The 25175-nt window shown below is 43.2% G+C and overlaps 2 protein-coding genes across 9 annotated transcripts in view; one reads left to right on the forward strand and one right to left on the reverse strand.

The window, feature by feature from the left end:
- SPAST (spastin) overlaps window positions 1-13657 on the reverse strand; it is a 615111-nt gene extending 601454 nt beyond the window's left edge. Inside the window, exon 1 of one of the 2 annotated variants that reach the window (XM_069606914.1) lies at window positions 13067-13657. In XM_069606914.1, the coding sequence (XP_069463015.1) occupies window positions 13067-13433 (367 nt within the window). In that variant the 5' untranslated portion in view covers window positions 13434-13657. The remainder of the gene's footprint in view (window positions 1-13066) is intronic. The other variant, XM_069606916.1, reaches the window with a different exon arrangement.
- Window positions 13658-13748: 91 nt separating this feature from the next.
- The window catches only part of DPY30 (dpy-30 histone methyltransferase complex regulatory subunit), a 180059-nt gene continuing 168632 nt past the window's right edge, over window positions 13749-25175 (forward strand). For 2 of the 7 annotated variants that reach the window (XM_069606917.1, XM_069606921.1), the window contains exon 1: window positions 15169-15186. In XM_069606917.1, the coding sequence (XP_069463018.1) occupies window positions 15184-15186 (3 nt within the window). In that variant the 5' untranslated portion in view covers window positions 15169-15183. Of the gene's footprint in view, window positions 14275-15007; window positions 15187-25175 lie in introns of those variants that run through there. The other 5 variants (XM_069606923.1, XM_069606922.1, XM_069606918.1 and 2 more) reach the window with 5 other exon arrangements.

Consider the following 25175-nt stretch of genomic DNA (forward strand, 5'->3'; position numbering starts at 1 on the left):
ATAATTAAAAGACTTCTTCACTTTGTCTTAGCGTCTGCAAGCTGGATTCACATGAACACGAAAACAGCCACCAGAAGGGGGGTGGAGGTGTCACAGACTGACTGACAAGCACAACAGACAATGCAAGTGTGTCACCCGCATGAACAGTAGCTCCACATGTGGATTCCACACTTCATCGCTTTGCACAGTTAGCCTCTTAGCCAAACGCTTGATCATCACTGAGATGAAGAAAAGTACCAGAGCGGCAGTGCAGAATCAACTGGGCCAAAAAGCAACATTTTCATAAGTGGCTGCCAGCACCTGAGCGGGATCGAACACAGTGTATGAAGTAAATGTGAACACTGAATGGAGTTAAAACACAAGGTAGTTTCTTCCAGCAGATTAGATCGCAATCTCACAGACTGGCGTTCATTCCAACATCAAGAAGCAAAAATTCAAGTTGCAAGCTACTAGCCAGCCATAAAAAAGTCACTCCCCATCACAATTATATACATACACACAGTACACCATTTCTTACTAGCCAAAGGTCAAATATCACTAGTCAATGGCTAGTGGTGAGTGCAAATGACGCACCCTGCTAACATGGCGGTTATAATGACCATCTCAGTCCTCCCTCTGCTCCATCAATTGGTCGTGCATAATGGGCCTGTAGCAGCCTCTTCGACACTCTGGCTCACCGAAGGCCAACTGTATCCTACCATTCATACAGTGTAGCAGGCGCAGACATCTGTGTCACTGCCATCTATCAATTCAGAGCACCAAGATATATGCAGTCAGTCCCTATCTGAATTACACAGTGCGGCCAGCACCCAGGTCTAACGCCAATAGCAGAGCACCAGATTTACGCTCGGATACGAGAGGTCCACTACTCCACAGATGCCAAGCACCTAGTTCAGAATTGTAATTCAACAACCTACACAGAGTGCCCTTGCAAGGATCGAGCCACTGAGCTCCAGATCTCAGCGGCAATGCCGAAAACAGGTACGTGTTAGCAGCGAGACGTCATGCAGTGGACTTTGGCAACAGATTTATTCAGAACACATTTATTCGCTAGAAATACACTGTTACATCAAAAAGATCCTGCATACTCCTCTCATCATCATCATCCTAACTCGCTCCTTCTGAACCTTCCTGCAATAGCAGATACCAGGTGTCCCAAAAGAGTGCAGCTGGCAAGCGTAAATTGAGCAGAACACGGACTACATTAACGGTTGAAATTAAAAGGATAATGTAGGATTTTGGTGGCATAGCTCAGTATTTTCACGGATTATAAATTACCACCATCTTGGCATCACCCTAGGCCTTGGCATTTAGCTCATTTTTAATTGATTCTTGATTCGTATTTATCAGGACCTATGCAATTTGCATCCAGTCATCTGTCTGAAAGTGCTGAGAAGCAGTTGAAAGGGGGATGTTAGTATAAATGGAACATGAAAAACTAACAAAACATGCCTTTTCTTTAGATTTATCTATCTTTTTAATCGCACCACAACCACTTTTTGGCCTTGTAAGTGTTTACCTGTAAATTCAGCTGGGTTACCCAAGAGTTTGAAAGTGAATGGTCATATGTCTGTATTTGCTTAAATACGGCTCTATACACAGATATCACCTTGACACCTGGCCTAGTAGGATCGATCTCTGTCCTCCCTTTGTTCCCCCTCCCTCGCCTCATCGTGCCTTGAAACACTTGTCTATTGGTGTGCTATAAATGCCATATCATAACATGCACAACATGGAAAATGGTACAACACCAAATCACATACACAAGTAGTTGCCACAACACTGCTCCCCTTGCATGGAACCTCAAAACAACCCATTAAGACAAACGTTTACCATAAATAATTGATCCTCCCACAACCTCTTAGGGTAGTGAACTTCTGGGAGGAGGGGAAGTGGGCAGGATATAAATGGGTAAAATCCGTTGCAGAATGAAAGAAACACCACCATCAACACCCTAGCGAAGGAACACAGAAGGTGGTGGTAAAATCTCTCACCCAAGAAGTACACGTCTGGTTCAATGCAAATTGACAATAACGGACATCAGGAATTACATGTACAAGACATAGTACTCCTCAATACGGAGGACTATAAAGCCGAATGCAACTTAATGAGCAAACAATATATGCAAGGATAGATCATGATCCGACTCAAGACATTAAAAAAGATCTTGAAACAATATTGACAAGAGAAGAAGAAATGGGTTTCATCTCGCAAAAGACTAAACCATTTTTACAAAACAAACAACCTTGTATCCCCCCACTTCTACCGTCTACCCAAAATCCACAAAAGCCTCATCAACCCTCCAGGTAGACCAATTGTGGCAGCCACGGGAGGAATATTACAGCCACTTGGCACATATGTAGATTATTTTCGACAACCTCCAATTCAAAAAACTAAAAACTTATGTAAAAGACAGCACCCACCTTTTGAACATCCTTGAAGGAACCCAACTAACGAATGAGCATATATTAGTTACTATCAATGTCAACAGTCTATATACGAGCATCCCACATGATCTGGGCCAGGAGGCCATAGAGTGGCTTCTCCTGCAAGAAGGTGAGATAGGGGCAGCCAAAGAGTTCATCATGTCGTTGCTAATATTTATGTCAACAAACTTACTTGAAATATGACAAAAGATTGCTATCTCCAAGTATTAGCGACAGCCATGAGCGCCACCATGGCTCCATCATACGCAAATGCCTTCATGTACAGATTGGAGACCACACACACACATACACACGAAAGACCAACTAATAACGATACATAAATGACATCTTTGGCATATGGCATGGAACAAGAGAAACGCTATAACAATTTCTGTTCTACATCAAAGGGATGGATCAGCGCATACAATTTCCAGCAGAAATAGGAGATCCAGACATACACTACCTTGAAGTTAAAGTAAGAGTGAACAACCAACAGATACCATCTCTATATACAAAACCCACTGATCGTATCAACCTGCTACACCGTATGGGCCTTCATTCCAGAATACCCTTTGCAATTTACTGGTCAAATTTTACGTCTTAAAAGGATCATCAGTGTTAAGACAGATTTCTGAACTCTGACCTGTTCGGCAGAGGTTCAGAAGGCCAGCCTAGTTTCTTGGAACAGGGTAACCTTCTGGACAAGTCAGACCAATCAAGGTAGCATTGGCAGCGGTCAAGACTAAGTCTCAGGAGGGGTGAGGGTGACTGAAAAACCTCAATGAGCACACGGACTAAAGGACACTACAAATCACTCCCAGACGGGTGTATTTATATGAAAAATATAAGTACATTTATTCAAGGCCTTTGAGTTTCAACATACAGCAATTATCAACAGTAATACCTTTAAACCAACACAACACTACTAAAATACATATATACAATCCCAAGTGGCCTAAAGGGATGAAAGCACATATCGGGTCCACAACCTAAAAGGGGAGGAAGCAAGCAGTACAAATGGTCTTTAGGAAGATCTTCATATAACAAACCCTAAATGAAAGGCAGCCCAGTCCCTACGAAGAGAGGAGCCTAGTACTCAATGTACTTTCAATGCTGGTGCATGCGATTGTGCAGAAGGGCAAACAGGGTCTCTTGCAGGGGCTGTAGCAGCTCAGGAAGGTGGATAAGCCAATGAAGAACAAGTTCCCACTATTCGTGGAGGGTCTCCCCAAGAGGACAGAACAGGTTCCAGGAGTTGGGAATGGTTCGATAGCACAGGCTATCAGTGGAAAGGAGAGTGGCCCTCGGGGGACACTTGTGCGTAAAAGTGGGTGTATGCGCTAGGGGCCACCGGTAAGGGTTGCAGGTACTCACCGACCCCTGGCGCACTCGAACCAAACTTCGGCAGTCGAGTCCACTTCGGTTGCATGTTGATATGCAGCAATTGTGCAGCTCTGCAGCGAAGTTAGAGCATTGATTCCCAAACAGGACAGTGGCGATTTCTCAGCTCCTGGTGGATGAGTCAGGCCAGTTTCACTGTAGCAGGCATCAGGGCACAGGGTGGCACAGTAGCAAGGCACCTGCGATGTTCGTCACCACAGCTGGGCAACACGGTAACCGCGTGTACTCTGGTTCAGGCACGATCTTTGCTCCAGACCTGGGAATGCCAAGTGCACGAAATTCGGTGTGAGAGTGCCGTACATCACAAAGCTTGTCTCCTCGAAACGGCGGTGGTATCCGAGCAAAGGTCCTTCGTAAGCTAGTCAGCCCACTGGTTGGCCCAGGGACACTTCCGAGAAGGCTTACTTGCAGGGTTTTATGAAGGTGCCGAGAATAGTTGGTCCCACTATTCTAATGGGTCAAAGCGTCTTCGCAGACTTTCTAGTTCGATCAGATGAAGAGGGGTCCAGCGGGACAACAGCGGGCTCAGGGTGCCAAACCTTCCAGTGGGTCACCAGCGGTTCCTCGACTCAGCTTCTTAGTTTCAGGATACTTGGATCCTATCCTAAGTTCAGTGATAACTAAAGAGATCGACCTGGTGTGGGTGTTTGGGGCCGTCTCTTAACCAGAATCTCCTTTGTGCCAAAATGAAGAAGACCCAATGGAAGATCTGCTCATATACAGGCACACCAGACGTGGAACAATCACAGACCACGGTGGTCCCAGTCATTCACAGCACACCAGACTCTCTGGCACCCACATGGGCGTAATTTTAGGGTGGGACGGGGGTGTTTGTCCCCCCCAACTTTCATGGCACACTATTTTGTCCCCATTCATTTGAATGGGGCACCTTTTCTTCAGCGGTCCTGTCCCCCCCCCAACATTTTCAGCAAAGTTTCTCCACTGGGCACCCAGGAAGTGCATTGGAACTAGACAGTCCGGCCCACATCCTGGAAGCCCACACAAGGCATGCAGAAGCCCCCCGAAAGCTTGGCTTTTTGCGGGAGAATGTATGCCCAAATAAGGACTGACCTGGATCAGCTCGACCTGGGGAAGGCAAAGGGGCAAGATGGCCAAAGGACAGGACAAAGAACCTCGTGGCATGGCCATTTTGGAGGCAGGCCACCTTCCAATGCCAAACGCAGTAAACGCGGTTTGCATGGCAAGAAAGGGTTAAAAATATGCGAAAAGATGAAGCTCCCACCAGCCCTGTCCAGGGCAGATCTGCACTTCTCCTAAAAAATCCTTTGAGGGAGTCTAGGGCCTTTAGAAATTAAAGGAAGACCCAAGCGCACTGTACCGTAAAGGTACCTTGTACACTTGTAACATGTTGCAGAAAGCTGCAACATTGGAAAGGACTAAGGGAAACAAAGTCTCCCAGTACTGACTGTCTTTAAGGGCATGTCAGTTTCCCCATAACAAAGTGAGCGAAAGCCCAGTGGAGTGCAGGTGAGGGCTACGCTCCACTGGCAAAGTCAGACTATGGTGTTTAAACAGCAGCAAAAAGTTGGGAGGTACACAACTGGAGGAAAAACTTCACCTAAATGGGAATCTTTCCTAACAATCAGTGACCCAGAAAATATGAACAAGAACTAGACAAGCTGCATAAGAAATTACAAGAATAAGGGAATCCGGAGGAGGATCTACAGAAGGCTACAGAAGAGTATCATTAAGATCAAGAACGAGTACTCCGATAACCAAACCGAAACCTGACGGATCACCAATTGTTTACGTCCCCAGATTTTCCACCCAAAGCACACAGATAAAGAGATGCATCAACAAGCATTGGCCGATCTTGACCAACGACAATAGGACTAAAGATCCATTTCCTACCCAACTGGTGTTTGCATATCAGAGGACCAGCAACGAGAGACCTTTTGGTGAACACAAGGAACGACGAGCCATCAGAAGCAAGGAATAAGAATCCAGGGAATTTTCCCTGTTTGAATTTTGGGAACTGCAACAACATAATCAAAGGCAGAGGTGTGTCAGATCCACATACAGGAAAGAAAATACCACTACGAAGTTTTGCCACATGTAACACAGGGAATACAGTGTATGGCATACACTGCCCATGTGGCATTTACTACGTTGGCGAGGCAGGACACCCAATCAGAATACTCATTAATGAACACAAATCCTGTATCAGGAATAAGAATAGCAACTCATCGGTCGCCAGACACTTTAACGAAAAGAACCATAGTATTGCAAAATTTCAAGTCTTAGAAATTGTTCACAATCAGAATCCAAGACAAAACATGATGAAGAAGAGGCAACAGAGAAAAGCTTATTGGATAGACCGGTTAGACACCCTTGTTCCGAGGGGTATGAACGAAGAGCGTGATCTGAACTGCTTTTTATGATTCTGCCATTTCTGAACATTCCATCGTACACATCAAGACTTTAATCACAAAATAAATTACCAAGAAGCCCATGAGTGGACAGCTACACAAAGTGAGCAATTTATTGGTGGATTTATGAAGTATAAGAGCAGACAACCACATCAAATTACAGACTAATGACAAGCTACACTAATGGGACCCTCATGAATTACTTGTCTACTATTACTTGATCATTAGCCGTTGTACACTTAGATTATGTGCATTACTCACACCTAAGAGGAGACTAATTACAAGCATAATATCAATGCAACGCTTATGGATTACTTGTTGTTCACTTTGTGTGTTACCAACATCAAGCGGATGTCAGTAAAATTATAATATCTTATACTCAGAGATACACGACCCGATACTTGAAGAGCAATTACGACACTGATAGCAAGCAGATACAGGATGCCCACATTATATCTTGAGACAGTTTTAGTCATCACCCATGTAACTTTCAACCACAGCATATCATCCGTAATGTTCGTATGTAGCACACATAATTGATGATTACGTTCAACCTAGTGTATGCTAAATAGAGCTATAAAATATAGGCATGCATATTAGATCCACTCCTGCCATTACTATAGGCCACATGAAGTTATAAGAAGTAACGTTGATCTGTTAACGGTAACACTACTGGTCCGATAACAGTAATCCTGCTCCATTACATTAGCCTTACAAATATTAACCGTCCCAAGATGGCCACCGCTGTCCCAGCCTGATGGCCATCTTGTCAGGTAATATTGCCATAACTACACATCACAACTTATGTCAAGACTGCCAGCATGACAGTCATGTTTCACATCGACACGATTGCGCACAAGATCGATCGCACTACAGAGATCGGGTAAGATGATCCGCAATTATCCATAATCTTAACTTAAAATTAATGGTTCTGTTTCTAAACCACCCACCTTTTAATAAATTATTTTTCAGGAGCGCATCATGCAGGAAATTGAATGCGAACGGCGTTCGCAAGCAAGGTAGCCTTTCTCACATTTACTCCACTCGATTGGTATAGACAGTAGACATATAGTAATGGGGAAGCACGGTCAATACCATTAAGTTTAGACACCATGATTCCAAGTTACATACCGATCGAGCCACCATTACTATTATGCAAACGCACAGAGAAACTGATGCATTTCATTTTGTCCATAACGCTGCGGGAATTAAAAAGAAGCCCTCCGCAAAGCGAACAACAGTGCTCTGACATTTGCCTGAACCAAGATTCACAAACTAGGGTCTAGTGAGCACAATTAGGTGCCGTGGTCACGCTACAAAATGAGAAGCGTCTTAAAATTATACTTACAAAAAGAAACCTTTAGTCAACTATTGCAGTATGTGTTACATGTGCTTTTCTCCCTGCATGTAATGCGTTTGTCTTGTGGATACCCTGCTCATTAAACTGTTTTGTATATACACATGTGGTTTGTATGAATTAGGCTTTGCTAACTTTGCTTTGATTATTAATGCATAATCAGGTGTTAATGAATTAGTTGATCAGACTAGGCCCTGACGAAGGACACTCAGTCCGAAATGCATTGGCCAGACAGATACAATTAACTATTTTTTCAATAGATTAAAATACATTTTTCACTGCAACAGAAGGAGCAGAGCGTCGTCATTATTTTTATCATTATGTTTACATGACACGCATCGAAAAGAGTGAAAATAACCCCAGGTGATGGCTAATTAGCCTACGTCCTTTTCTTCACGTTCATTATTGTGCCCTACACAGTGGTGCATACTTGTGGGCTGCACCCCAAGAAAATAGAAAATGACCTGTTCGAAATCGCAAACATCATAAAGACAATAAAAAAGAAGCTGTGCTCACTCAACAACTTTCAATGTACAAGAAAGTCTTTCTTCCATGCTTGTCCTCTAAAGAGCACTTATTGTGTCCAACTGTGTAAAAACGGTGTTTTTACCGTTGTCTACGCCTTTGAGCTTGTTCACACTGAAGGACCAACACAAACTGAACTAGTTCCTTTGCAATGACATCTCATGCCCCCTCGACAGATTCTGGGCTTGGTCCAGAAAAGCATATTCCTTTGATTGTTGTACACATTCTGTTTCTTCATGCCGCTGTGTAAAGCACTATTTTTCTTGTATATGCTGCACACTGAATGTCCACTACTGTACCACCTCCTTTGGTCCCTATTGGGGAGTCTGGTTGCTTTCACCACCTCCTCCACATGGCCCCGACTTTTGACCATTATACTGACAATGTCAATCCTTCCTCTGTGCAAAACTTCCCAAACTGGCAGGAGATCCAGGTCTGCCCACACGCAGCTTCTAAATGAATGTATCCAGTTATTAAGATAAATGAACGCAATTCGGATTGTCTGTTACTAGTGCAATTACAAATTCAATATATGCTTGGTTTCAGACTAGGGTCTACCGGAAAAACAACTGTGTGCAGCAATGCACACATCACTACTAGGGTCACATCTGTGGCAGTTAAGTGTCTTACAAATACCAAGTATTGACGAGAATACATCCTAGGGGCCTAGATCAACAATGACTTTCTGTAAGCGAAATACAGGGTCTTCTAGCAGACGATGGCAATAAAATAAATGCTATTAGACCCAGTGATACGTCAGAAGACGCAACCAACCAAGTGTACACTGCATAATCTGTTGGGTCAGCGCCACCATGGCAATACAGACGAATAGTTGTTCCAGGCCACAGTGCTCCTAGTCTCTGGGTCACATTCGGGGAACCAAGTGTCTAAAGGATCACATAATCTTGACGTCAGCACTTCGCAACTACTCTGTCAGCTACTGGTTTCTCCCATATACTCTTAATTCAAGTGGATGCATTTCTGCAACAGTGGCCGTCAGGCGAATCCCTCCAACCAATTGGTGGTGTTCTTCCTGGGCTCAAGCCTGCAACTTGCTGATATCCGGGCCTCCCTGAGCCGGTATCTCTGCCTGCTGTTGAAGTGGCAACACCCAAACCTGGACAAATACAGGCAACATTTCTAGGATGGGCATCTGTCCCTTGCCTCATGCCAAACCTCTTACTACCTCTACAGAGGGGATCTGGAATGCAGACCGTAACATTCAGCATTTACCCGACAGCAAATCAGTTACTCTTGATATGTTCCTTATCCACCACACTGCATCACAGACATAAAATGGAGTCCGGGGAGGAAACTATTTCGCTTTCATGTGTCCTGCCAGTGGAAATTTGCTGCGAGGGCCTTTGACAGAGAGAAGGACTGCACACACATGGCGTCCTTTAGTACCAATTACTGGGGCATACAAGGACTGAAACTACCCACAATAGAATGAAAGACAAAAACAAAGGATTTCAGAGACAAAGAAAGAAAAACGACAAGAACATATAATTTTACAGAAAGAGGTATAACCACAAGATCAGTCTCAATGAATCACGCCATATTAGCCAAACAACCAAAAGCTAAATAAACGTATCCCCCCACTTAAAAACCCGCAATCAAAACATAGTAGGAAATAGGGCATAACATCCGTTATAAGAGTAACCTGCCCGGCACAGAACATCAGAAAAACGGGCCGAGTGACATCTGATCGAAGCTATTTAATGGCCTATTTCAGCACCCGATTCGCGTATTTGCATATTTTATCATTATTTCCCCATCACCGTTTTCCTGTGCAAATTCACCCATTTATAGTGCATCCTTGTACTTACATGGGGCGACTTCCCATCACGAGCTATTCGCATTTTGAAAATGCACTTTCAAGACTCCTAATGAAAAAATGTGTGAAAAGGTTACCCGTTTGTGGTTCAAAGTTTGACAAAGGCATGTTTCATATATAATGTGAGGCAAACGTCACATTATATCTAAAAGAAACGTTTTTTGGTTTGTTAAATATGAACATGTGAAAATAAGGCAGATCCGTTTTGCATGGTGTGTGTAATTTTGTCCTGGGGGGAGGGCATAGATTTAAGCAGCCAACTGGTGCTTTGTGCGCATTCTCAAAATAAAAACATCCCTTTGCAGTTCTTAACAAGGAAACGTTAAGAACGTCTTGTGCAAAACAATGGTCTCTTAAATGGGCCATCACTGTTAAATAACTCCCACTTTGAATGCTCCACTGTATGAAAGGAAGTGATAAGCAGCACACCTGCAGTGTCTAGTGGGCTGCTGAGAGGGGTGGGCTTTGTCTGGAGATCATTGCAGGAGGAGGTTGAGAGGTAACACGTAAAAGGTAGCCACGTACATGGACGCAGCAGAGCCCCGTTCTTTTGAAAACATTCATTTAAATGCTGGAGGCAGGCATCTGGTGCCCAAGCGGCCCTTATGACCACGAGCACAAATATACTTCTTTTGTATTTATGCAGATGGTAAACAGTTTTCCAAGCTGCAAAGAGGTGTGGCAAAATGCTTCTCCACTGTCACGCTTTACTGCAGCTTGGAATCCTATTGTTTTAACGCAGATAAATAAAGACTGAAAGGTGTGCTTTAAACTGGAGCCACGCAGGTGTGTCGCGGGTGGATGCAAGCTCGGTTCCCAGGGCCAATGGGCTCCTTCCTCAGGTCGGGCTTAATTGAGGCCACGGGCCCAAGCCCCGCCACCTCTATTCAGGGTTCGAAAGCTGGGAGAGTGCCTGGTTAGCTTACCCCGAACAACTACCAGGAGCTACTTTTGGCTCCCTAGCACAACCGATGCCGAACAAACAGACCTACGTGACATTATGTCTGTGGATTGTGGACGATCTATAAAAAAGGAATTTGTAACGAGCACCGTCGCCAACGGAATTGGTCCCCAGGCGCTTCTGTAAACAAGAAGGCGGGAATGGGTTAGTCGGGTGAAGAGGGAGTAGGAGAGTGAGAAAGTGGTGTGCTGTTGACAGCTTCAGTTCGGTTTTCACAGTGCACTGAGCTTTGGTGTGAATATCAGACTGATGCGAGACCTCGTGTGCTGTTGGTGCGGTTTATGTGTTTGTTTTTGCGTTGTGGTGAAGTGCATGCGGTTTGCAGAGGGAGAAGATGGTTGTGTGGATTTTGGTGCGAGTTAAGCATGCAGAATTTGGAGCATAGGGTTAGTGGGTTGTACGACTCTGTACTTCTAGTTCTTGTTCCATGTATCCGGCTCTACTATACGTAGGCATATTTTTCACTTTTTCTTTTCTGTCCATCTGAATGTTACGTGTGAGTGTAATAGGTAGGGGCGTGTCTTGGCCGGCACTCTGGTGTTGGTGCTGTAAATTAGCAGTCACCCTCTCCCTTGCTATCTATTCTCTGTCAGTGGTCCATTGTTGCCTGCGTATAGTTTGTAGGCCAAGGCGTTATTGATATATTATCCTTACCCTTCCATCCCAATCTATCTGTGATCTTTCTATCATATCCATCTGTCAGTTGGCTAGTTGATACGCTTTCGATTGTTCTTCCTTAACTTCTGTTTATGGGCGCTAGCTTAGGGGGATAGGGAGGATCGATTTCTTCTTAGAGCATTGTTTCAGCTGTGTATATATATGCATGGGCGTTGTTCTAGTTATGGGGCAAAGAGCCAGGATTTGAGAACTTTTCTGAATAGGAGGCGATTTCTTGTGTTACATATGTTATTTGGTAGCTCATTCCAGGTTTTTGGGGCGAGGTGAGAGAAAGAAGAACCTCCAAATTTTTGTTGTTGTAGGGTTTTGGTTTGAAACGGATGTCGCAGCTGGTTCTGAATGTCCTAGTTTAGTCCCTTAGGAACTCTGCGCCTTGGGGGTGGATTGCTCTGTGCATAACGCACACTTCATTCGCTGTTTTTTTTGGTAACCAGTGTAGTGTTTTTAGCGCTGGTGTGATGTGTTCTCTTCGGGGTAGTTTGAGGAGCTGTCTGCCCGCCGCATTTTGTACGCGTTCTTTTTTTTTTTTTTTTTTTAAGTCATTCAGGCATGCCCAGTATTGGCATAGTCTACTCTGGACATGACGAGAGCGATGACAGTGAGTGTTTTGTTGGCGAATGAGAGAAATTGAAGTATCCTTTTTACCGCTAGCAGGAGGAAGACGCATTTAATAAATGAGCATTAGGACATATCCAAAGAGCATTTAAAGCATAAGGGCCATAAATAATTGACAAAATGTTACTTTGCACATTTTTTAAGTTTAGATTTGCAGAAATCGGTTCGATCTCCTCTTTTACTAGTGATAGCTTTTGCTCACTGGTTAACGCTGGGTACCCAGCGGCAGCTTTTAGCTGTATATCTAGCCTTTTATTTCGATCACTGTACTACAGAGAAATCTACAGCAGACCCATCAACTTTCAAAACCTTGAAGATAAACAAAATATGTCTGTTGTGGTAGGAGATAAGTCAGATTGATAGTCGCAGAACAATACACCACAGTCTGACATCTGCAGACTCAGATTCACAGATGAATCGCAACACCTAACAGTTGTAAACACACAATGTGACCAAAATAAAGTATTGTTGTATTTCAATAAATCCCCAGATGCGCAAAATGCATCTCTGTTGGAGAACCATCAAGAACAATGTTCCCGAACCACAACTCCGGCCCAACATCAGCTGCAGAGCTGGAGTACCAACGCCACTTACATAAAGCAGAAGACTAGGGATATGGCTGATGTTCTGCTATAATAACATAAAAGGATGAACAATCATGGTCGCGTGTGTGATTAATTCAAAGCGTTTCTATCATCTTCGTTTAGCGTTGCTACTGTTAACACCTGGCGCAAGTTTGTTTTTAGAAGAAAAAAGAAGCAGGCACCAGGTTTAGTCTGCCAAGACTCGATTGTCTGAAAAACAATTGGCGGCGGAAGATAAACACGGGGCAGCATCAGCACAGGGTAACTGCGCACTTCTCCCCCAGCCCCTCACCTTGCTGCTCCTCGTCTATGCGAAGGCCCTGTGCGATACAGTGGAAAGCCTGCTGATGGGCAGCCCGTACACGCGCCTCCAGTCGGTCCTGTTCGGGGCCCTTCTGGCTCCGCGCCGCCATACTCGGGGTGAGCCGTTGCCAGCACCAGGCACAGAGCAGCCCCAACTGCAGGGCGAGGAATCGCAGTAGCGCAAACGCGGCCAACAGCGGGTAAGAGAGGTGCCGGAGTCCACGCTTGTGAAGCGGAGCTGCAGGCGCCAACAAGGGCTGCTGCTGTGGGATAGCGGGGCGGGCGGTGCTTCTGCCGGGGCTGCCGCCAGGCACCGAGCCGCGCTGCTGCTTGCCTCTCTGGCCCGGGGAATGCATTCACAGTGGACTGCAGCCCGGGCACCCGGCGAGTGCACAACTGACAGGCCGCCCCGCCTACCCCAGTTCCTCACTTTAGGACACGCCCTTCCGCGCTCCTCTAGTGCGCGCTGCCGTGAGCATTCGGTCGCGCGCTTGCCTGTCAGCTGGGCACACAACAAAAGAGGAGCCGGGCAACACTAGGGGAGGAGCGGCATGATTGTTAACGTGAGACGTGCCCAATTGCAAGCAAGACATTTACGGGTGACGTCATGGAGCGTAAACACTGCAAGGTCAGGCTATACGTCTTTCTACAGCGAATCGACAGCCCAAGCTATTCATAGCAATTGCTCAGCCTGAAGCTAAAATGGCCAACGAGTAAGAGTGTAGGGCAAACATGCCAACAGTCTAAAGTAGTACCTTCTACTTAGAATAACGTAATTTAGTTTTATTCATACAGGTGCTAGAGTGAGTGGGAACTTGTAATATACACGACAATGTTTAATCATCGCGAGTCGAGATTGCTAAAGCTCTAGCGTATTTATTATAAGTATGTTTAGTTCAAAATACAATGGTTTATATTGGATTGGATAACAGACTGCTTTTGGAAAAAAGAATGGTTAGCGTTACCTAACCGTAAAAGGTAGCCTGTGGCAGGAAGGTTGAGTGTGAACTGTATATTGGAGAATGGGGGTAAAGAGTGCAGCACGAAGATAAGGCCGTTCGCCGTCACTCTGTCCTCTTTCTATCTCGATTACCCAGCCCTTGCTCTCAGACGCGTCTTCGGCAGCGGCAACGAGCGCTCAACACTGGCTGTTGCTGTGGTCCGTGTAGTGGAGCTGGAGTGACGGGCTACGATAAGGTGATCACCTAAGGGTCTTGGGTTAGCTCTTCTGCTTGAGCGATTGCTTTGTTTGTGTGTGAAGCAAAGTTGTATATACCGGCCATCTGCAAAATTAAAGCTGTTTGCTTCTCGTGATTGGTGGACGGGTCTAGGAGAGCACAACTCGGACCTTAGTTATGCAGTCTTTATACTGCGTAAAATGTGCATAAGTCTTAGCCTCCAACACCGACCATAGCCATCCTTTCATATCGTTGAAAAGTTGACATCCAAAAAGCTCTTTACACGTTCTTAAGTTATTTCTGCTGAGCGTTTTTGGAGCAAGACTCGCCTGTCTTACAATTTCTAGCTAAAAAGCACTCGAAGTGAAGTTTGATCCAACCTGGGGAGCTGGACAAAGTAAAGTCCATGAAACATCTTCGCGTTGACCCATTCTTTTCGGGTGACATCGCGGGATCCTCCTGTGTATTTGACTTGGTCCCCATTAAACCTTCTAGGCAGTGGTAGGTAGGTGTTCCACAAAACCTGAATGAAGGTACTTAAAAGTAGGATGGCTATCCTTACAAGTGAGATTCGCAGAACGCTATAGAGAAGTGCACCTCAAACAGGTACGGCGTAATTAGTGCCCCAGTTTACCCCGTATCTGCCTTTGGAGTCATATGGCGACACATGCCATTTTTACCATGTGCATAGCAACAGAAAATAGTAGCGCGATTAAGCATACAGCCTTGACCTGTGTTCATTTTCACTTTAGGGCCGGACCTGTGCAATGAGCAGCAAAAGGCAAACCTCGTAATTTACATATATTGGCTTTATCAAGAGTCGCACGGGCAATACACTCACTGCCACCAGTCTTTAACGCTTGAGGGAATCATCGAATGTGACATTACAAGAGGTTAACTGAGTAAACCTGTGGCGTGAAGTATAAGAATGGTCAGTATTCTCGTAATCCGTGTTTTCATAGACAACTATTTGACTCGTCATTTTGTTTGTGCACTTTTCGTCGACTCGACCAATTAAGCATGGTCTGTATTGTGTGATAGTCAGCATGTAATTTTACACGCTTTAAGATAAATGTGTAATACTTATACTTTATATAAACAGAAGCTTGAACCAAAATAGTTATATAAAAAAATCAATGCGTTCTTATATAATGATAGACTATTTCAAATAAGAATTGGGATCAAACATCCTATTTTCTAATACAGGATTTAAAGACATTTTTCAATCTCTTGCAATTTAACCATGATCAGATTCCAAAAACGTATTACCGCAGTAGTTAATGAGACTTGATTATCTGCCAGGCATTGTATCAAAAATGTATCCGTATAGATAATATCTACTTTTATAACTAACCTTCTCTAAGTACATTTCTCTTTCCATTATTAGTCACATTGCAATAAGCAGTGTCTCGTAGTTTCTGTTTCACCCAATGCTTGATATATGCAACACTCTCTCTTTTCCCTACTGATGCCCATCCTGGGATCTTGAAAGTGCAGTAACAAGATGTCAGGGAAGGGGTGTTTGGGGGGGGGGGGGGGGGTTAGAGTGGGGACAGTGTAGCACTCGCATTTTATAATTATGTGAGTGTAAGTGTGATAGTGTGTTTGAAGTGTTTTGTAATTAAGGGTGTATTCTAACTATATTGGACTTTAGAAGAAGTTTTGCAGTAAGAATAACTGTGATGGCATATTTGAAGTGTATTTCAATGAAGGGTATTTTAGAAGTAGTTGGTTACCTGTTGGCGTACTATAACTTTTTATTGTGGTACAATTTAGTGACTACATTTGAGATGAAGTAATAAGTAGGCATTTGATAGATTTTCTGGTAACATATATTTTGGAGTAACAGAGGTGGTGTTACACTCAAACCAACCACTTCTTTTTTTGACATATGCAGTATAGTGGCTTGAAGTGGTTGTTATGTTATGTTATTTTGCATTTATATAGCGCCTTATATACCATTGGTATGGTCTGAAGGCGCTGGTAGGTTGAACGCCCTTGGGAACCGAAGTTCATATCAGTAGAGGGAGTAGAGAGGGTCAAAAGGTGCGTGTGAGCACCGGGTATGTGTGCAGCTCGTGCGGTATCCGTGTAATAGCTGCTTTCTAGCGGTAGGTGTGATGGTTGAGAGGTCAGGAGTATGTGTTCGTTCTGGCAGGATTCATCCAGATCGGATATGGCTGCGTTAGGCCTGAGGAGAACGCCTGGCTGGGGGGTGTGTAACCAGCAGTGTTTACTTAGAATGATGTGGAGTGAGCGGCGGATGTTGATATGAGAACAGTTATACCGAATGGTGTCATAGTATCCCTGTGTTCTAGCTGAGTGGTGATGTAAAGGAGAGAGTAAGCATGATGGTGTGATATGATGGGTTATATGCTCTTTCAAACGTTATCTGCATTTCAGACCATAGTATACACGTCACGCAATTCTATGCACTCCTATCTACTCCATGCACCCCAGTTTGCTCTATACATTCCGGTCCGCTCCATGCACTCATGCATTCCGGCCCACCCTGCGCGCTCGGGTCCGCCCTGCGTACTCTAGTCTGCCCCAACATTCACAATTCTGTCTAGGAGTGGACATGCTAATATTCAAAGTCCCATCTAGATGCGACGCAGGCCAATGTTCACAATTCTATCTAAGAGTGGGCATGGAAGTATTATGGCACTCTATGTTATTGGTAGGTAAGATAGAGTGGCAGGGGTTTTCTGGAGTACAGTGATTGCTCTACTCCCCACCCATGCCACACTCACGGTTTTTGTTGGTGTGTTGGCTGCTGGCTTCTTTGGCGTCCCCTTGCGGACACCTGCTGACACTTCCTGGAGCCGCCTCTGTTGGAGCCGCCCTTAGCCGGGGGCTGCACGGGCAGAGGGCTGCCCTGGGAGGACCAGTGATGAAGGGTGAGAGGACCAATGAGAACGGGCCTGAGCGGGTTGGGAGGCGGGAGGGAAGGGAGAGAAAGAAGAGGGTGCGGAGTGGGAGCGGGCTGCTGGGGGATCAGAAAGGCCTCTGGATATGGGGTCAGCCACAAAAGCCTGCTGCCTCTGGGTGTGAAGGAGGCAGGCAGGGGGCACTGCGGCCGCTAGGCCCAACGAGGAGTCAGGCTCCACCAATCACGGGAGGGGGTGGGCCAGGAGGCGGGAGGAGGGAGAAGGGACGTGGGGAAAAAGGCAGGGGAAGCAGGATGGCGATCGGGGGTAGCACCAATGTGGCAGATTATGCCCACTGTTGTGAAGGTGTTCATTGCAAGCGATACTTGGCTGTGTGTGAAGCTAGTAAGCTTACAGTTAGTTGTTTTTGGTACCATCTGCATTGTACCTTAAAAGCATTAGTATTGCATATTGACCATGTGAGTTTATTTGTAAATTGGAACGCTTGTCTGAATTACAAAAAAGGGTATAAAATGCTATGATTTGCGTTCTGTCGAAGCTGGTGGAATTGATTCAGAATTTGGTATGGATACATACACAAATCATTCATTAGGGATGTGCTCTTGTGAAACGTGGTTGCAGAGAGTGCATGTATGTTTCTGCATGTATGAAATCTGGAAGACTTCATTCATAGGGATGTTTTTGGTTTCCAGTAAATACATTGGGAATTCTTGTGAATCTTCCTGTGTGTTGATGAATTTTACCATTCCTGTTCAGTAATCTGTATACCTGAGACAGTGTAAGTGCTGTCAGGATTATTTGTTGCGTTGCTGTGAAGGACAAACATTTGCAAACACAACTAGTCCGAGGTGTCTTAAGTAAATGTTGTGAACAATTGGAAGAGAAGGTTGCTACTTTTGCATAGCAATTTACTCCAGTTGTGTTGCTGAATTTTAAATGGACCAGAGATTTGTGCCTCTGGATCCTTTGATGGGCCTGCAGTTGTTTTTTGAGAAGAGACATCTCCTTTGTATTCTGATAGACGTGTTGGAGTTCTTTTTGGGCTATATTTAGTATCTTATGGTAAATGTATTGTTTTTTTTGTGGTGAGACTAACTTAAAAATGCTGCCTAATAATTATTTTACCAGGGTCACTAACGGTAAACGGGTACTGGTCTTAGTGTACTCCGAATAATTAACTCATCCCCTCCTGTGGTATCTTATCTACAATACCACTCTTTTTTTATGCCCTTGTGGCTTGCATCCAGAATACATTAACCATGCAAATTAAATACAAAACATTAATTCAGCCTCTCAGAGTGAAACAATTTACTTTGACTAACTTTGCTTTGATATTTTTTACTGCATGTTCTGCATCTCTATGCATGCCACCCAATTCGAGTGCAGAATAAATACACTGAGACTAAATCACCTTTTCCAGTTGTTATTCTTTATCAGAAACTAAAAATATATGTTACACAAAATGACATGTGCATCCACGTTGTAATTCAAACACAAGCAAAGTCTTTCCTGTAATGTGTTTCAACACTCTATTTACGATAATGCCCAGAGTTCTGCCTGTCTTTGGCCTTGAACTTCACAAAACTGGCATAACACAGTTCTGACACTCTGTATCACAGCAAACTGGAGAAAAAAAAATATAGCTTTACATAAACGTTTGAAATGTTATTAGGCAGCTCCTAAAATGAAATTATTTAACACTATATAATATCAGACACCCACTTAATATGCTCGTCAATTACAGCATAATTACCTCGATTCAGCTGCTGATATTCCCTCGATTCAGCTCTTCTGCTTGCAGCGCCCAGAGTCAATCACAGATAAGGGTGCTCGAGACTGCAGCTCTTCTGACGACTGCCAACCCAGGAGAGAGACAGACGGGCCACAAGACAATCAGCCTGCAGCACTGTCGGCAAACGCAGGATACTCAGTCTGCCCAGGAACTAATGCTCTCCCAGTCTTTCTGCTCCCTTTGCCAGTGAGTGAGTGAGTGAGTGACCCAGCCCGTGTCATTCAAAGAGAGCCTCCCCATGCAAATCAGCCCACTAAATAGCACGTGATTTCCTTTGTGCCTTTGACCGGGATTCAAGCTGCAGCACTAAATAAAAATGTTACATTCATCCGACGCTACTTCCTCTTTCCCGACAAACTGAAAGACAGAGCCAGTTTTAAATAAATCCACTTGCATCTCAACCCTGTCACGTATTTTCCGCAAAACAAATCTAATTTTAAATTATTTCCTACATTTCCAGTTGACTTTGCACAGCTCAAATATCGTTACATTCTATGAAATGGGCCACCTTGCACCAATATTTTGCACTCAAAAGCAATGGTCTAAATTGCATTGAATATTAATAGGTTATTGGGGCCTGGGATATAAGTAGAATTAATGTTAATTTTACTTTCGTTGCATTTAGTCCATTGCTATGGTGTGGTGCAAATGATAAAAAAAAACTTGTGCAGGTTCAAATTCGCTTGGCATGTGCCTTTATGCGTTATAATATTGACATCTATTAGGCACAGCTCGAGCCTCACACCCTTTGCCCTGGTTAAAATTCAGACATCCCTTTGCCCTGGTTAAAATTCAGACATTTGCTAAAATGTGGATGATGAAATGTGGAGCTACCTTGTTGAAATTCAGAATAGGGAAAAGTATTTCCCTACGCACCCACCTTTTTTTTGTAATTATTTTTTTTTAATGCTCCTACACAACCAAAACCCCTGCAGGAAAAAACAAAGATGTGAAAATCCTGGCTTCACCACATAATCAACATGTGATCTTGGGCACAATATTACCTTGATCTTATAGTCAAGAAACAAACCACATGCAATCGGCAATATTCTTTCACTAAAACATTATATATAACTTTTTATTTGAAAAATCAAATTTTTTTGAAAAGATTTTTTTGCTATATTATACATGTCGTTGTACACCTATAGACAGTTTTGGGGAAAAAGCACGTGGGTATTAAATACACGGTCCCAGAATTACCTGTTATATATGGAAATGATGCTGGGGATGACCTATCTCTGCCTCAGTAACAACGTATTTCTATTCAACAGTGAATATTTCCGCCAGTTGCAGGGCACCGCGATGGGCACAACATTCACGCCGTCCTATGCAAACCTGACTATGGGCTACTGGGAGAAGTTTACTGTGTGGACTGATGAGTTTCTGACAGATAATGTGGTCATTTGGCTCAGGTACATCAATGACCTGTTCATCATTTGGAAGGGCAGTGAACATCAATGGCTAGACTTTGTAAAACTTTTGAATAACAATGAGAATAACCTCAGATTCACGGAGACGCATAGCTGCATTTTCATCCCATACCTGGATGTCAATTTAAGAATAGTAGACCACAAACGCACAACTGAACTGCACAGGAAACCAACAGGGACTAATGCTCCCCTTCGTGCGATGAGTGGGCACCAGAAGAATTTTGATCTGGAGTGTGCCCTACAGGGAATTCGTTCGTCTTCGAAGACATTGTTCTACATTGGAAGTCTTCGATAAAGAGAGCAAAATCACAGCACAGGGTTTTCAAGAACAATGTTACCCCAAGAAAATAATTGAACGTGCCTACATAAAGGCTCATACTTTAGACGGAATGAGTCTACTCACCACCTCAACTAATGTGCAGAAACATACTTCTGATGCCAAAGTTACACGTTTGATATTAACTTTTAGTACAGTGGCACAATCCATCAAACAGATTTAAAAAAGACATTGGAAAATCTTGTTGTCCGACAGTGACTTATGCAATAGACTCAATGTGCATGCATCCTGACATTTGTTCTAGAAGAAATTGTATAAAGGACACACTTGTCAATAGCTATATGCCACCAGACAAGAAGGATGACAGCCGGATGTGGCTTCAGGTCTCTAGAAAGGGGTTTACAAAAAGCACTAGATGCAAGATTTGTAAATATGCCAGTAACCGTGTCCGGTCTTGGGGTGCAAAATAAATATAAGCAATTGCATCACATGTGAATCAGACTTTGTTGTCTATGTATTACAATGTGAATGTAACAAATGGTATGTCGGAAGCACAAAATGTAAACTCAAAATACGCATCCAACAACACGTAAGAGCTATTATCAATAACGATACAAGCTACCCCATGGCAAGCACATTTTGGAATGCCATGGGGGGGAAGTTGGATGGTTTTAGCTTCCTTGGCATCCCTAGAATTGTGATGGGACAACGTGGGGGTGATCAATGCATTCTGCACTTCGAGAGTAAACATTCCAAGGGTCCCAATATTGATGAGGAACTTCACGCCTTCCTGGGCCAATGATCCGATTGTCCAATTTCTTTGGGTCTGTGCGAATTTCCACCTCGACAGCCTTTTCAATGGTCCACCTTGTTTCTTAGTTTGAACCTCCTTTTTGCTTATTTTTCCAGGTTATTTATACCGCTTTTCTTATATATATTTTGTTTTTTGTATGGTTTCGAAAAGTAATGTTTCTCTTCTGTTAGATTATCCCCCCTTTTATTTCATTCCCCCCCCTTTTTTATATTCTTTTCGTGTCCTTTGTTTTGTTTTGGTTTTTGCTCTCTCCCCACCCCCACCCTTTTTTCGATCACGGGTGATAGCTTTCTCTTCTACTTTCTACTGTATTATTGTCGTGTCCTTACACTTTGAGGTTTCATGATTTTTATGCTAGTTCTGTGCTTCTACATTTTCCTGTCATGTTGTGTTATTATTTATTTATTTATTCATTTTTTTTCTGGAGATTTTCGAGGACGTGTCATAAGCAGCTATTCTATTCTATGCCAGCTTTGTTTCATTGAGGGATACAGATATGTATCATTGTCAGAAGCACCGTTAGCGAAATTATTAATCTATTGCTGTATTGCATTAGCACTTTATACTCAGTACTTTATGAGGATTTGTAATGCATTAGCACTCTACACATAGCACTTTATATGGTTGTGTACCACTATATGCCCTTTACTATGTAGAAATGTGCCAGAAAAACCCATATTATAATCCTGTGTTTACTATTGGAATGCATTAACACTTTATGTGGACTAGTACTGTAATTGTTGCTTTATCTTCCATGGTTGTGAAATCTGCCGCCAGATACACATCTAGAGAGTGAGATTTACAGACACTGATATTTGCTCATCACAGTTTACGGTCGGCGCAGAGCATTTTGTAATTTTAATTTTGCACTATGTGACAGTGTGCAGTTTGCACCGACCTTCTACTCTCTATGTCCTAATTACTAGGACAATGTGGTTTGAGTGAAGTGTGTTCGTATTGTATGATGTATTGTTTATTTAGTGGCTAAGAGCTTGCATTTTGCACATGTATCTTTATCTTAAACTAATGGGGGTAGATCTACTCCACTGTGAATTCTTTCCTGAAATGACGTGATTGTTTACTCAGCATTGGCATTTTGTCCTTAAGGCTCCAACTATCACATGATGACAGAAGTAGCGCTGTGGTCAATCATGTGCAACTATTCTCTTGCAATTATGTTTACCTTGCATTAACATTTATTTACTGCAGGCAGTGTAAGTAGTATTGCAGTATGCATTTTACCTCACTAAGTGACTATTCACATCGCACATTGTCAGATCTTTACAATAAGTGCAATGGTTCCTTAAGGTTTTATCATCATGGGTCGCATATGCATCAGAATTTCTCTCCCAGCACACACAACACTTTGGGAGCATTGACCATTTTAAACCTTGCATTGGATGTTGCACTGGGCTTTCATTCCATCCCTTTCCACAGTACATGTGCATGCTAACTGCCATTATTCCCATCAGCGCATATGCTATTTGGCATTTTATTCTATATATGCCGTTTCAAAATGTGTTATCCGTTTATTAAAGGATATGCATTAATTACATGTACCCTTTTACTCGTACAGATTCCAATTACAATTAGGTTGTATGGGACAGGTTTTTCTCTATACTGCATGCTAAAATGTACGCTGTCAGTGCAACCCAATATGGACATGTGCTAACATATAGGGAATTGGTCCCTTTTTGTGTTCTGGTGATAGCTGCATGTGGCACCCCTATATATTCACTAATTGGGTGTTTGTTTGAAAAAATGTGTGAACAAGCGACAGGCTCGTCACGAAACGTTATGCTGCCGAATTGTCGGCGTTTTATTTCCTGGGAATTATGTTTTTTCATGGTTTTTAACTTGTGCAGAATGCACTAATAAACTGTGTTTTCAACCCACGGACTCTGATTCCTGGTTTTTAATAAACTGTGTTTTCAACCCACGGACTCTGATTCCTGGTTTTTAAATACAGTTGGCTATGTGGACGAGTGCTCCTCCACCCTGCTGGTCCTCCAGTAGAATCTTTTGCATATGCGTTGTAGTTTCAAAGCACCTATCCTTGTCCGTGGCGTATTGTGCCATGCCTGGGAAAGCCACACCAGTGTGCTGGGAAGAATAGCAAGAACAAGATGGCGATTGCAGATGCAAGGAGGGTGTCGAGTGGCAAAATACTTTGTATTACTGTGGATGTGTGTTAGTACGCTATATGTGGACTACCTCCTAGAGAGATAAGACACATTCTTTTTAGGTTGTGATCAAGTAGCTTTGGGTGTTGTGCCAAATTCAGTGCCAAATTGGTCCACCTGTGAGTAAGGCTGTAAGGACAAGCCCAGAGCTATTCCCAAACTCCCTGAGAGCAATTTGTTAGAAACTACCAGACCCTAAAGAAACAGACTTTTCAGCACTGCATTTCCCAAGATGCTATGATTTAGAAATCCAAAACCAGGAGTGATTCCAGAGAGTCTTTACCTGAAAGACATGCTGTGTGGAAACACTAGCACAGGGCTGTCCAACTCCAGACCTCGACGGCCAGAAACATGTCAGATTTTCAGGATAATACTCAATATTCAGGTGAAAAATGTACATACAATGATTCTAAATGTATGCAACTTTTTTCTCATGAATATTAATGTGGGATATCCTCAAAACCTGTCGGGAATCAAGGCATGGAGCTAGACAACCTTGCACTAGCACATCCAGAGTTCCTTTTGTCAACAGGTGCAGGTCCTCGAAGGGGAAAAACCTAATTTATGCCAACACCACCCACTAGCAGCAGCAGTTATGAAGAACCTTTTTCTCCCTCCATGGCACGTGTAGCATTTAATAATAGAACTACTTCCTTCCTCTTTCCAAAAGGGAAAACTATTTTGAACAGATGGAAACTTACTAGAGGTTTTCCTGTCCCTTGTGAGGATGTCTTTTTAACCACCAGAAACAAACTTCTGGGCAGGGTGACAGCTAGGAGCAGCCCTTTGTATCGGTCACTTTTACTCTCTAGAAATTGGCAAATACTCCCAAAAAATGGAAATGTGGAGTAAAAATACCCCCAACAAAAAATAGGAAAAAGACATGTAGAATCTTGCGCCCCTGCTTTCACCCTCACAGCTCCAAGGATATGTTTGGACCAGTAGTACCACAGTAAGAAACTACTATTTTAACTGCCTGATTGGAAGAAGTAAACGTGTATCTTTTAATGTGCATGAATAGGTGCAAAGAAATATTACAAAAACATTTCTGCTTTTCAGTGAAAACCTATTTTTACTCGCTTATAAAATACACTCATTGTGAATTGGACTTAATTTTTACTCCCTAAAAAATCATTTTACTCCCAACTTTAAAAAAAAAGGGAGTAAAATAAATACTCTTATATATTAGGGAATCAAGTACATCAGTTTACTTTTCCCTTTTCAACTAGATATCTGAAATCAAATTCAATTATGTATACAAATGCACATAACCAATCTTAACATCTAATAAATAACGCAATTTAACAAAGTCTTTACCTTTCTACAATACCCCTTTCTCTTATATTTATGTCTTTGTTCACTAATTTTATATCTCTTTCCCCTAAATCCCTTCAAACCCCATTTCGATACCTTTACGCTATTTACACCTATTCACCTGCTATGGTAATTCCATTTAATAGGTAAGCGCTTCATTCTAATATCACATTTTTCACTCGCTGCTAATCTCAATTCGCTCGAGCTTTTTCACCTCAT

This window comes from Ambystoma mexicanum, chromosome 4p (genome assembly GCF_040938575.1).
Source record: "Ambystoma mexicanum isolate Mex_15411 chromosome 4p, UKY_AmexF1_1, whole genome shotgun sequence".
Classification (NCBI taxonomy): Eukaryota; Metazoa; Chordata; class Amphibia; order Caudata; family Ambystomatidae; genus Ambystoma; species Ambystoma mexicanum.